We start from the raw sequence: 13,382 nt of genomic DNA, 5'->3' as shown, positions 1-13,382 counted from the left end.
CAACACCCCTTTTTGCACGGGTGATGTGACTGTACCGCTCGTGCTGAGGTAACAGATTGTGTCACACAGTTCTACAGCGAATAGTTCCACTGGTGTCATCCTGGTAGGGAACAGTCCAGATTGAGGACAAGTGGGTACCTGAAGGGGATGATTTGGGTTTGACACATATTAATGAGTCCAGATTGTGGACAGACATAGAGGCACTTAAGCGAGAATATATAATGAGCAAGAATATATCATTTTATATATGTCATGCTACTTACCTAGGTGGATTGTGGCAGCAGTATGCACCACTAGAGGCACCTACAGTCTTCTTAAGTTCTCTAGAAGACCACTTTAATTATTACCAGGGAGATTCTAATTTATTCACAAACCAACTCTGGCAATAAAGAAAGCGGCCGTCAGGCCTTGTCATTCTTAATTAACCTAACATAAAACAAACCCATCACTAAAATAAATGATATATTTGCAGTCAATATTTACAAATCTACATTTACAATTTTCCTCAACATCTTCAGCACTACTCCTGATTCAGCACATATTACATTGTTTTCAAAAACTGTTTCATTTCGCCGTTTTCCTCGCAGTGTTTTGTGATTTTCATGATTCTTTCATCTAGCGCCGAGGGAAAAACCAAATCTGGATGGCAAATGCATTAAGTAAAAAAGAAAGAAAGATTTTAAAAAAATTATTATTTATTTATTTTAAATTTTATGGCCTTCATTGGACCACTTTAGTCAATTATACAATGGATTTTTCAATTTTCTCTCAGCCAGTACTTGGATCTTGATTTTCTCTCCTCGTCTGAAATCACTCTTTCCATGGTTTGTCTGTTGATCTTGGTCTGTAGTCTGGTGTCTATGTTTTTGAGTGTCTTGATTCTGTAGGTCTTGTTTTTTAAATTATCTATCATGATTTGTAGTTCCTTCATATCTTCTTTGATTTCTGTATTATTATTATTATATATAATTCGCTGCGGCCATCAAGGACCACGTTAAGTCTTGTTGCATTTGACACTGAACTTAGCCTTCTTTAGAGCCCAAATTTCCCTCATTCTTTGTGAGTGGGCCTGCTTACGCTCCTCTGTCCAAGGGGCACCGTGTCTTCTCTTTGGTTGCTCGTCTCGGTTTAGCCCGTTCGTCAATATTTTCTTGCGGAAGAGATCTCTGTTAAGGGGTCTTCAGTTGAGATATGTAGCATTTGCAGGTCTTCTTTGGTATTTCTAAACCAGGGAATTGTGGTTTTGGGTTTTGAATCAAAAAAGTGAAAGACTTCTTTAGTTAACTTTCTTCCGTCCATTCTTTTCAGGTGACCGTAAAATTGTGCCCGTCTTTTTCTGATTGTGTCGGTAATTTTCTCTATTTTGCTGTACACTTCCTTGTTGGATCTCTTTTGGTGGATTCCATTTCTGTACTTTGATCCCAAGATTCCTCTCACAATTTTGCGTTCTCTTTTCTCCAGTTCTTCAAGGAGTCCCTTATTGGCATTTAGAGACAGGGTTTCGGCTGCACATAGAACTACTGGCTTCAGAACTGTTTCATAGTGACGTATCTTGGTGTTTTGGGAAAGGCATTTTTTGTTGTAGATTGTGCGGGATGTTTGGTAGGCTATTTCCAGTTTGCGTACTCGCTCCTGAAGTGCTTCTTTGTCCAGTCCATTTTTCATGATGATCTCACCCAGGTATTTGAATTTGTCTACTTGGGTGATGTCCCCGTATTTTGTATGGAGTTTTGGTGGAGCCCCTTTGATGTTAGTCATTACTTCTGTTTTCTCAAACGATATCTGCAAACCAGTTTGTTCGGCAATTTCCTTTAAAATTTCAACTTGAGCTCTAGCGGTTTCTATGTCGTTTGAGAGAACAGCAATATCATCGGCAAATGCTAAGCAGTCTGTTGCAATCCCCTTGGATTTGGTTCCTATTCTCAATGGACTGTAGTTGGTTTCCTGTAATCTCACCCGCCAGGTTCTGATGATCTTTTCAAGAACACAGTTGAAGAGTATCGGGGATAGCCCATCACCTTGTCGGACTCCTGTTTTGATGTCAAAGGAATGCGAGAGACATCCATGGAACTTCACCTTGGATTTTGTATCGGTCAGGGTGGCTCTAATTAGTGCCAGCAGTTTCAAATCAATTCCAAATTCATTTAAGATGTTTAGCAGGACTTCCCGATCAATGGAGTCGTACGCTTTCTTAAAGTCCACAAAGACAGACACACACTGCTTGGACCTTAGTGTACAATATCTGATGATCGTTTTGAGATTTTGGATCTGTTCAGCTGTTGAGCGACCTTTTCTGAACCCTCCTTGGTATTCACCTATTTGATGTTCGACTTGTGCTTCCAAATGCTCCAGGATGGCAAGTGATAGAATTTTGTAAGTCACGGGTAGCAAAGATATTCCTCTGTAGTTGTTGATGTTCTTCATGCTGCCTTTTTTGTGTAATGGATGGATCAAAGCTATTTTCCAATCTTCGGGTAGGGTCTCCTTGTTCCAAATTTCTTCTATTTGCTTTTGCAAGATATCAAGTGATTCCTCTGGGGCATATTTCCATAGTTCTGCTACTACTGAGTCTTCCCCCGGCGCTTTGTTATTTTTGAGACGGGCAATGTGGCGCTTGATTTCATCTCTGTCAAGTGGTCTGGAATCTGGGTACCTGAGTAAGGGTTCCTTGGTCTCGATGGGGCTTTGCGGTTTAGAGCAATTAAGTAAATTCTTGAAGTAATCTGCCAGAATGCTGCAATTTTCTTCATTTGACGTCGCCAGTGTGCCGTCCTTTCGCTCAAAGCATAGAGATGGTGGTTTATAGCCAGTGAGTTTGCGTTTGAAGGCTCTGTAGTTCTCTCTGCTTTCATTCTTCCTAAAGTTTTGTTCTATCTTTTCAATGAGAGATTTTTCGTATTTACTTTTCTCATTTCTGAACACCCTAGCTGCTTGGGCATGTTGGGTTTTGTAGGTTTCCCAATCATTTTCTGATTTTGTAGAGTAGTACTGTTTCCACGCATTGAGTCTTTCTTGGAGGACTGATTCGCAGGTACTATTCCACCAGGCATGTTTTTTGCTTCTCTTGATTTCTGCAACGTCTTTGGCGGCCTCAACAAGGAGACTTTTGGCGTTGTTAAAGTCACAGTCCTTTGGTCTAGCCTTCTCTTGGAACTCCTCGACCCTTTGCCGAAGTTTATCATTGTCGAAGCGTGTGATCTGTTTGGTTGTCTTCCTTGTGTTTGCGGGAATTGGTTTGAATTTGATAAGAGACATATAATGATCTGAGGCCACATTGATGCCTTTCTTTACCTTCACATTCATAATCTCAGGGCTGTTTCTCCTGGAGATTGCAACATGATCAATTTGGAACTCTCCGAGAGCTTGGACGGGAGAACGCCAAGTCATTTGCTTTCTGGGTAGATGGTGACAGTGGGTCGACATGACCTGCAGGTTGTGATTTTCGCAAATGGACACCAGTCTTTTGCCGTTGGGATTGGTTCTTTTGTGAGCAGGGTAATTTCCTATAACTTTCTTGTACTTCTTTTCACGACCTAGTTGGGCATTGAAGTCACCCAAAAGAAGCTTGACATGGTGTTTGGGGATTTTGGTTAATTTTTCATCCAGTAGGTCCCAGAAATTATCAACTTCGTCTGGATCAGACTTGTTCTTATCGCTTGTAGGAGCATGTGCGTTAACTAGGGCGTAGGTTTTGTTCGCGCATTTAATTGTGAGTATAGACAATCTGTCATTCACAGGTTCGAAATTTGCAACTGATTTAAGGATCTTGGTTCTAACAGCAAACGCGGTTCCAAGCATCACAGCTCCATTGAAGATTCCTCTTTGCACTTTGCTCTTGAAAAATCGGTAGCCTTCGGATTCAAAAATCTCTTCATCTGGGTACCTTGTTTCCTGTAGGGCCATTATGGATATCTGATTTTCGTGAAGTTCTTTGGTGAGGGTTTTCAGCTTGCCAGTTTGTGTAAGTGAATTTATGTTGAAAATTGCTAGAAAGGTTTTAGATTTTGGCCTGAGTTTTTGACTCATCGGGATACACCGAGACCGCTCCGACTCGTCTCTTGCATGATGTCGAGTCTCCCCCAGAATCCGAACGTGACTCGTGCGCCGTGGCGTTCACGACGAGGGATTTATCCGAAGATTTACCCTCTGGGGTATGTTTCTTGAAATGTAGTGCATCATGCTTTTTGACTTGACTTTGCTTTGGACGGGTACCCATCCTTTTACAACTAGGGTTGTTAGCCCTAGAGGTTGCCTCAAGATGTTTTCTGGCTTCTGGTCATTTACCAGTCATCGCCGTAACCCTGGCAAGGGACCCATTTTTTTTTCACGGTGGTATTTTATTTCCCTACTACCCTCTGACTCTGCTGGCGGCAGAGCCAGCGAGCTTCCCCAATTCCAATGGGACGCGCCCGATGGAGGTAACCGGTAAATCCCCACATGGGTATTATTATTATTATTATTATTATTATTATTATTACCTCTTTCAAATGTTTTCTATCACATCGCAGAAATTGTTATCACCTGAACACGTCATTTTCCTATTGCAGAGTTCTATGGAGGCTCTTATCCATCACTTCAAAATATTTTCCCAGGGATTTACTGTGCCACCTGGAGCAACCTACACTGCAGTGGAGCATCCGAAAGGTAAGTAACTTGTTTTGATACATTAAACAGAAATTATTTTAAAACTTGACTCCCTTGACTTGATTTTCTTTAGCCCCTTCTGGAACATAGTGCATCCATGAAGATGTGTGTCCTCCCTCCCCCTCCTCTCTCTCTCTCTATTGCTCACAAGCCTCTTCACTCTCCAGATATTTCCCTGTGATTGACTGTCGTCCTCTGTGGTTCGTCTCCACGAGTATTTAGGCTTTCTTCTTTTTTCAGCACCCTGTGAATTCCAATCATGTACTTGTTCCTTAGTGGCGTCATACGCACCGTGACTACCTGGTTAGCATGCTGAACGGTCCCAGGTTCGATTCTCGGATGATCGGGATCTTGTACATTCATTGGTTGATTCTTCTGACTCGGGGAATAGGTGTTTGTGCCATCTTCAATACTAGGTTTCATCCTAAGTGGGACCCCATTCTCACAGATGTGAAGGTCACCCATGGGTGTCAACTGTACACCAGGCCTTTCCGGAGGCAGTACGGTATCATTATTAATAGCGTCATCTGCTTTTCCTGAGTGTATGTCCTATTTCCAATTTTTCTTCTTCTTATTTGGTTCTTGATCTGGTCTTTCGGTGCATGAGCCCATAATTCTGCTTACTCAGGGCACACTATCTGAGTTGGCTGCAGAGCAACTTAATATAGGGGATTTCATATGAGATTATGCTCTTCGAGTTTGTTCTATACAATTAAGACCATATCGTTCTAATCGAGTTTTGAGGAGTCCCCTTCTCCATAAAACTATATATTTTGACAACAGGTGTGGGTGGTCTTATGTTTGCCGTGTTAGCAGGGCTAATACCATCTAAAATGAAAGATCAACGAATATGGCTATATAATATTATTATATGGCATATAAATTTTATTTTAATACCGTATATTATATTATAACGTAAAACCTAATTCTCTTCCACATAAATATCACTTTAAGTGACGAAAGCTTTGCATATGTGGCATGATAAAGATATGCCAACTGTGCGCTCTGTTTGCCGTTTTGCCGAGGCAAACACGAGGAGCTTGAATTCAGTCAGGGTGCGCTTGCGAATTTGATGCACTCGGAAACACTGCATACAGCTGACTGTGCTGAGAACTAGGCTCGCGTGTTTGGCGCAGTCGCTAGGCTAACTTAACAGTAATCATATACAGTTTTCAGTGGTGATCGTTAGAAGCGTGTCTTATGCTTGTAGTAGCTTTCTTGTTGTTAAAGGGAGATTCACTTATGATGAAGGACGAATGTGGCTATGTTATTGAGGACTTATTAACACTGTTCCAGGGATACTGTGGTTTACAGAGGTGTAAGACGGTGCGGGCATGAATGAGTGGATATACAAAAATTAAAAGATTGAATTAAAACTTTAATATTGGCAGCTTTATTTCTTTCCCCCTTTTTTTCAAATAAAATGACAAAATCAGGTACAATTTTAGCTCTTGAGCTAGAAATACAATCTAGAATAATCAAATAATAATTTTACAAGCTGAGCTTGAAGATCCCAATTGCAAATGTTCCTTGAGCACTACTGCTCCATTCAATCAACAGTTAAGGAGACGGATCTCCCAGTTTTTACACCAAAAGTAAGAGCATCTTTGCTCTGTCAATTAACCCTTAGGAATCTATATCTGAAAATTCACACTTTCCAGGCCTATCAAAGGCACAACCTACATTTAACAAAATTAAACAGTATTCACTATCTTAGACGCTCAACAGTCTCATATCTTTAACATGAAATAAATGGAGTTAAACAGGGGTACAAAGTACCCATTTTACACGGCCTTTGGAAAAAAACAAAAAGGTTAAATTACTGGCCCAAGGACCAAAATGGTAAGGAGGCGAACTCTTGCACTCCTAGAAATTTACATTAAATGCATAAAACCCTATTTGGGCTTATGGCCCAACGTTACAGAGGCTAAGCCTATACTACTGAAGTGAGTAGATGGAGAAAAATATTTACATTACAGAAATTACAGGATATAAAAGGTTACAAAATCATAGTCACCTCAAAATCAATTTGGGAGGGAATACGAGAGGGTACATCACTCTCTATTACCTGATTTCGGTTATATTCTTTCGGCTTGTTTGAAATTTACATTTTAGAAAATGAAGTTACATTACTAGAGATTCGAAACTTTCCCCTCGAGCTAGCTTTGAAAGACAATTAGATTTTAAACTGGATCTGCCATTACATTGAGCTGGTGGACCTCCGCCCGGCTCCCTTACAAACACACACTAGATGTAGATTGGAGCGATCACAAATACAACTTGGTCCAAAAAGTGCCAGCTTTTATAGTATAGGGGAAGTTCCAGAAAACTCTGGGCTAAGGCCCGACACCCCCCTCCCCCCAATTCTCATTGGATAGTCAAATAAATACCAGAAGGTTTTGATTGGCCAAAAAATAAATGTACAAAATATTTCATTGGCTCAACATATTAAGTTGGCGGGAAGAGATAGAAGTGTTGTAAACTTTTGATCAACAACACAAACAGTAACATTCCAGTTTAGGAAACCTTAACATACAAAATTTATTTTGATTTTTAATACTTCATATTCACTCCAGCGGGCACAACATAAGTTTATAGTAGCGACATCTGTTGAGAAATGTTCAAACTTCTTGTAATAGTCATTTCAAACTTTACTTTACAGAGGGCCTTATCCAAGGCGCTTAATTTATATGTACAGGGCGGGTATACCTCCGGTACAAACACATTCATTCTCTAGCCCAACTCTTGCTGCTTAGATACAAATCGTAGACAATGGGAAACCAATGCTTAGTATACCACCTATAATAACAGAAAGAAGAGGCAAAATGCCTCTTTTGATGATTCCTGGTACACAAATGATACATGGCTGTTTGGCTGTAAGAAGTGGTGTTCCTTGTATTGATGGCCTTGTTGCCTGGTAACATTCTTCTTCCTGTACTTGGTTCCAATCCACTCCTCTATGTTCTAGATCTTGTTTGACTTGTTCGATCTATCTTCTGCGAGGTCTGGCTCTAGGTCTTTGGCCGTCTAAGGTTTTCTCCAACCATTCCTTAGCTACTGAGCAAGAATTCATTCTCATTACATGGCCATACCATTTCAATTTGATCTGATTATGGTATCACATAACGATTCTCTTATTTGGATCTCTTGGTGAATCATCTCGTCGCAGACCGTATCTCCCCTGATTTCTTGTTGCACTGTCCGGAGGAATTTCATTTCTGCAGTTTGGAGTCTACTTTTATCTCTGCCTGTGATGATGATACAAGTTTCAATGCCGAAGGTTGTTATGGGCAAGAAGTAAGCTTGATAAAGTGTTCGTTTGGCTAGTATTGGAATCTGGCTGTCCCAGAGAAGGCTTCTAACCTGATAGTAAAGGACTGTCCCTCTTTGAACTCTGTTTATGATTTCAGCATTTGATCGGTTATCTTCAGTCAGGACACTACCGAGGTATTGGAAGTGGTTAACTTCTTGCAAGTTCTGTCTGTCTACTTTGATATTTGCTCCTAACTTTTGTCTGTTGACTGTCGTAACAACAATTTTTTTTTTTATAGGCTGATTTTAAGTCCAAATTTCTTAAAATGACAATTCTAAGCATTAATCTTTCCTTGAACTTCCTCATTACCTCCCCAAATCACCACATCATCTGCAAATGCCTTGAATGCACTGTTCTTGCTGTGCTGTTTCACTCTTTTCATTATCTTATCCATCACTGTGATAATTAGTAGAGGTGACAAAGTGCTGCCTTGTTGCACTACTTTACTTGTTACAAACCAGTTCAAATAGCCATTTCCTATTCTTACACAGCTCTGGCAGTGTTTGTACAACATTTTTACTTTACTGATGAGAGTTACTGGAACATTTCTCTTTCTCAAGCAATCCAAAAGTTTATACCTCAGTATGGTGTCATAGGCTCTTTCTAGGTCCTGAAAGATAAAGATGACATTTTTCCCTTTCTCAGTGTTTTTCCATTATCATCCTAACAGCAAAAATGAGATCTGTTGTTGATCTGTTACATTGAAACCCGTATTGTTCTTTCTCAAGCTGTGGTTCAATGATCTTTTGTAGTCCTTTCTCTATCACTTTCTCCATCAACTTAAGTCCATGACACAGGAGTGTGATTCCTCTATAATTGCCACATATCCATCTATTTCCTTTCTTGAAGATTTTTTCTTCATTCCACACAGCTTTGATCACTCTAAATAGCCACTGAAGTTCATGAGTTCCAGCAGCTTTAATCATGTCTGAGCTCACCTAATCAAGACCAGGTGATCCACTTTTGCTCATACTATTCAGAGCATTTTCAACTCAAACCAAGTCATTGGGGATTCCCTTTTTCCAGCCTTTTTTCCCAGTATCCAAATCTTCTTGAGTGATTTCTGCTGGGTCTGTTCCATTATACAAGGAAGAAAAATACCTTCTCATCTCTTTTGGAATGCTTTCCTCTCTCCCCGTTATAATAACATCATCCCTTTCCAATGCTTTAATTGGTACATGAATATTTCTTTTGTTTTTCACAGTTATGTACAGAATTTTCTTATTTCATTTACAGTCTTCTACAAATTTGTCAGTAAATTCAAGCCAGATTTTTTTCTTTCTCACATTTAATTACTCTCTTTGCTCTGAGTTTTAGGTCTCTATACTTCTGTTCTAGTTCTCTCAGTTTTACGTAATCCTTATCTGCGCCTTTTAGGTTCTCTTTATCTCCTTCTTGTCTTGCCATATCCCTGTCTTTTATGGCTTGCTGAAAAGAATCATTCCACCAAGAAGTTTCCTGTTCTTTTGGTATACAACTTGTTTTTCCTGCAATATCAACAGCTGAGCTCACAAGTATTTTCTTGAATCAGGTCCATTCCTTTTCTCCCATTTCTATCTCATCTGTCAGGAGCTGGTCATGGATCCTTCTTTGGTATTCTTCCCTTTTTTAAGGTTCATCCAATTTCTACACCCTTATTTTGGGTTTTCCCCTGGTCTTCACATTTTGAACTGGGATATTTCTAAAGGTTGCCATCAGTAATCTGTGGTCGCTGTCCAAGCTTTCTCCTGGCAATACTTTCACATTAGTGATAAACAAACCAGCTTCCTTATCAGAGATAATATAATCGATTAAAGATTTCTGCTGTCCATCCCAGCTGCTTCTTGTTACTTTATGACTGGAAAAAGGTGTTCTTAATTAGGTTATTTCTTAAACCGAAGTCCTGTTTCCAAAACCATTTGGACGAATCACAGTTTCATACCCTGTTCTATCAACACCAACTTGGGCATTCAAATTTCCCACCATGATGATATTATTCTCTTCAATATGCTCTTCCAGTTCATCTAGCAATGTGTCTTTCTCCTCTTGAGTACACTCAGATTGAAGGGCATATACTTGGATTATGGATAGGACCTCTTTCCCTATTTTCCATGTTAGCTAAATTGGGTATTATATCAGTGACATGTTCTACATCCGACACCATGTCAATGTTCTTACTGATGACATTACGGGGTTCCTTTTCGTGTCCATGCCAATAGATCTCATAACCCTTCCTCAATGATTTTACACCTTTCCCTTTCTATTTTGTCGCACTCATTCCTAGAATATCAAACTTTCTCCTTTATATGAGGTCCTTTTGTTTTATTCTTTCTCATGTAGATTTTCCTCTTAGTATATTTTTGCTGATTATCATTGGGCTGCCAGCCATCATACCTAGCAGAGTATGTGAAGATGTTTTCATATTCGGGACTGAATTTCATTGCATCTGAGGCTCCTTTTACTGTAGTTTTGAAAGTGGACACCAATTACTCTCCTGTTGACTTGCTGGGCCTAGCACAAAAGGATTTTTTCTGTCAGGGAAATCTCCCTTAGCCTTTAGCAGTCCCCTGCCACATCTACAAGGCAGCAGCTTTTTAGTGAATTTATGTGGCATTTCCTCTCCTCCAGCCATAGTTGTTGGTTCATCCTTAGTTTGCCAGGTTTAGTATTAGCCGCTTGACCCTCGGCCAGACGGTTGCGGGTTGTACCGTCTACTGTCACATATGATAGCAGGATTGCTCCTGACCTGGCGGTATGTTGACGGTGTTGGTTCATACCAGGTGTTAATAGATCATTTACATAAAGGCCATAGACAAAATCACATCTATATTTTGAAATATTTTTTTTGACATTTTTATTGTTATTGTTGTTATTTTTATTATTACTCTAATGTTATTTGGTATTATTTTTGTTTCAAGTGCATGCACCGGATTTCTGTTCTATTATATACAATCGTGAGATATACTTACAGATCATTTTCCACTGTATCACTTCCAGTTCGTACATTATTTTTAAAACCTTAAATTATTACAATAGATTATTGTTTTAAATAGATGAACTTATTTGTACACTTGCATAAGCAATAGGTTCAAGTAGTGTATAACATGAAATAAACCCTCAAAATAATTTCCCCTCTCTTCCTCTCTCTTGAAAAATTACTGATTTGTTGGTTAGATCCTTAATCCAGGGAGGTCTTCAATTGGGCTGCTCCTCGATGACATTCATTCAGAGCACTAGTGAGGCTCGTTGTTGTGTGAAAGGTGGTTCTCATAGGGCCAGTCATGCTAGCTAAGTGAGAAAAGCAATGACAAATTACCTTTTTTCTCATACTGTGTACAATAGTACGTCTCATAACAGCGCTGTGACCAGTTTTCATTGCTTCTTTGCATTGTTATAACCTTTGGTGATGCTATCTAAGGATTGTACCGATGCCATGATGGACATAGGTTAAAAATAAGAGTGCCTAAAAAAGATATGTCAGACCACGATATTCACAGTTTTCAGCACTTCTGTGAGTCCTGTAAGTTTGCCCACCGATTAGAATAATTTACCTACCCTCTGCCCTCTCAACTTCTAATGTTGAGAAGATGAGCTGTCCAACTTAGCATAATTTTGTTATATACGGAACAGTTTTCACTTTCTAGGAGAGTTTGCTGTGTATCTGGTATCTGACGGCTCCACTAAACCTTATCGTTGCAAGATAAAGGCTCCAGACTTCATTCATTTGGCAGGAATCCAAATGATGGCCAAGAATCACATGTTGGCGGATGTGGTAGCTATAATAGGTAAGTGTTTAAACAACAGCAGTAGTGAGGCTTTCTTTCACTTCTATACTGTACAAAGGGCACTCGCAAAGTTTTGCAACGTGAGTGAACGCTTTAGACTTTTTCAAAAATAATATCCACCACGCTCAATACACTTCTCCATACGTCGAAACCAGTCACTGAACCAACTCTGCCACTTATCTTCGGTTACAATTTCACACTCTTGATCCCATGCTGCTAGAAGCTCCTTGTCAGATGCAAAATGCCACCCTTTCAGCTTCATCTTCACTTCTGGGAAGAGTGTGAAGTCACATGGGGCAAGATCAGGACTGTATGAAGGGTGATCAAGCACAGTCAATCCTGATCTTGCAAGAAAATCCATACATTAGCACGATATGCTGGAGCATTGTCGTGATGTAAGAGCCATGTGTTGAGCCGTGACCTTGGACGGAGCTGCTTGAGAGCCTGGATGACCTGAGGCAGACAGATCTCACTGTACCACTTTGCAATAACTATCTTTTGTGTTTCTAGCACAACCCGAGTCAGGATGCCCCATTTAGTGAAGAATACTGCAATCTTCCTTTTCTTCACTGACCTTGACTTTCGCACAGTCACAGAAGTACCCTCATCTTCAAACAGCCACACCTTGTTCTGGGATTTTGTTAAGACATCGTAAATAATAAAGCCAAGTTTCGTCACCTGTAACGATGCTATAGACGTTACGCGAAGTCCCATTTTCAACTGTTTTAGCATTTTTCGGCACCATTTCACTCGATGTGCCCTTTGTTCCTCTGAAAGTGAATGGGGCACCCAAAGGGAACAAACCTTTCTAACATGGAGATAGTCATGTAGAACTGAATGAGTAGCTGGTGCAGGGATGTGGAGGATCTCTTCTACCTGCCGATATGTCAACCGCCTCTCTTGCTACAACATTTTCCTCACAGCTTCGATGTTTTTTTAGTCACCGATTCAGATGGTCTTCAAGCCAAAATTTCTCCTCTGGAACTCTTTGTACCAGCGGAAAATTGTTGTCCGATGTGGTCAGTCTTTCCCCAGCACAGGAGTCATTTCCTCCAGGCACTGGTCAACAGTTAATCCACGAGCAAAGTTGTAGCGGATAATTGCGATATTCACCTTTAGACCAGACTGACATCATAACTTGCTTGGTAACAACTGGTGTGAAGGTCACACCTTGCTGTCTTCTAGACTGGTTTTCACCCCTCTTTTCATCCCATAACAGGGGTGTCCAGCCAACCATTTTTGTGTATTGCAAAACTTTCCTAGTGCCCTTTGTACATTAAATAGAGACCTGAGAAGGTGTCTGTCTGTGTTTGTGCAGGCTAATTTCGAGAACCATCGGTTTGGATGCGGTTTTCAACATTATTCATAAAGCATTTATCAAGAAAGGATTAGCTGTATTAAATACAGTAGAATCTCATTAATCCAGTCTTTGCTAATCCAGACAGCTGTTTAATAATAATAATAATAATAATAATAATAATAATAATAATAATAATAATAATAATAATAATAATAATAATAATAATAATAATAATAGTAATAATAATAATAATAATAATAATAATAATAATAATAATAATAATAATAATAATAATAATAATAATAATAATAATAATAATAATACATAAATTCAATTACAGTATAAAGCTGAGCTACGAGCA

The 13,382-nt window shown here is 39.6% G+C and overlaps 1 protein-coding gene across 3 annotated transcripts in view; it reads left to right on the top strand.

The window, feature by feature from the left end:
• The window catches only part of LOC136871778 (NADH dehydrogenase [ubiquinone] iron-sulfur protein 2, mitochondrial), a 99,488-nt gene that overhangs the window by 68,545 nt on the left and 17,561 nt on the right, over positions 1–13,382 (top strand). For all 3 annotated transcript variants that reach the window (XM_067145356.2, XM_067145366.2, XM_068227212.1), the window contains 2 exons: positions 4,548–4,644; positions 11,581–11,721. In XM_067145356.2, the coding sequence (XP_067001457.1) occupies positions 4,548–4,644; positions 11,581–11,721 (238 nt within the window). The remainder of the gene's footprint in view (positions 1–4,547; positions 4,645–11,580; positions 11,722–13,382) is intronic.

Source organism: Anabrus simplex, chromosome 1, assembly GCF_040414725.1.
Source record: "Anabrus simplex isolate iqAnaSimp1 chromosome 1, ASM4041472v1, whole genome shotgun sequence".
Taxonomy (NCBI): Eukaryota; Metazoa; Arthropoda; class Insecta; order Orthoptera; family Tettigoniidae; genus Anabrus; species Anabrus simplex.
The sequence above is the reverse complement of the archived record's forward strand: the minus strand, read 5'-3'. Positions and strand labels throughout refer to the sequence as shown.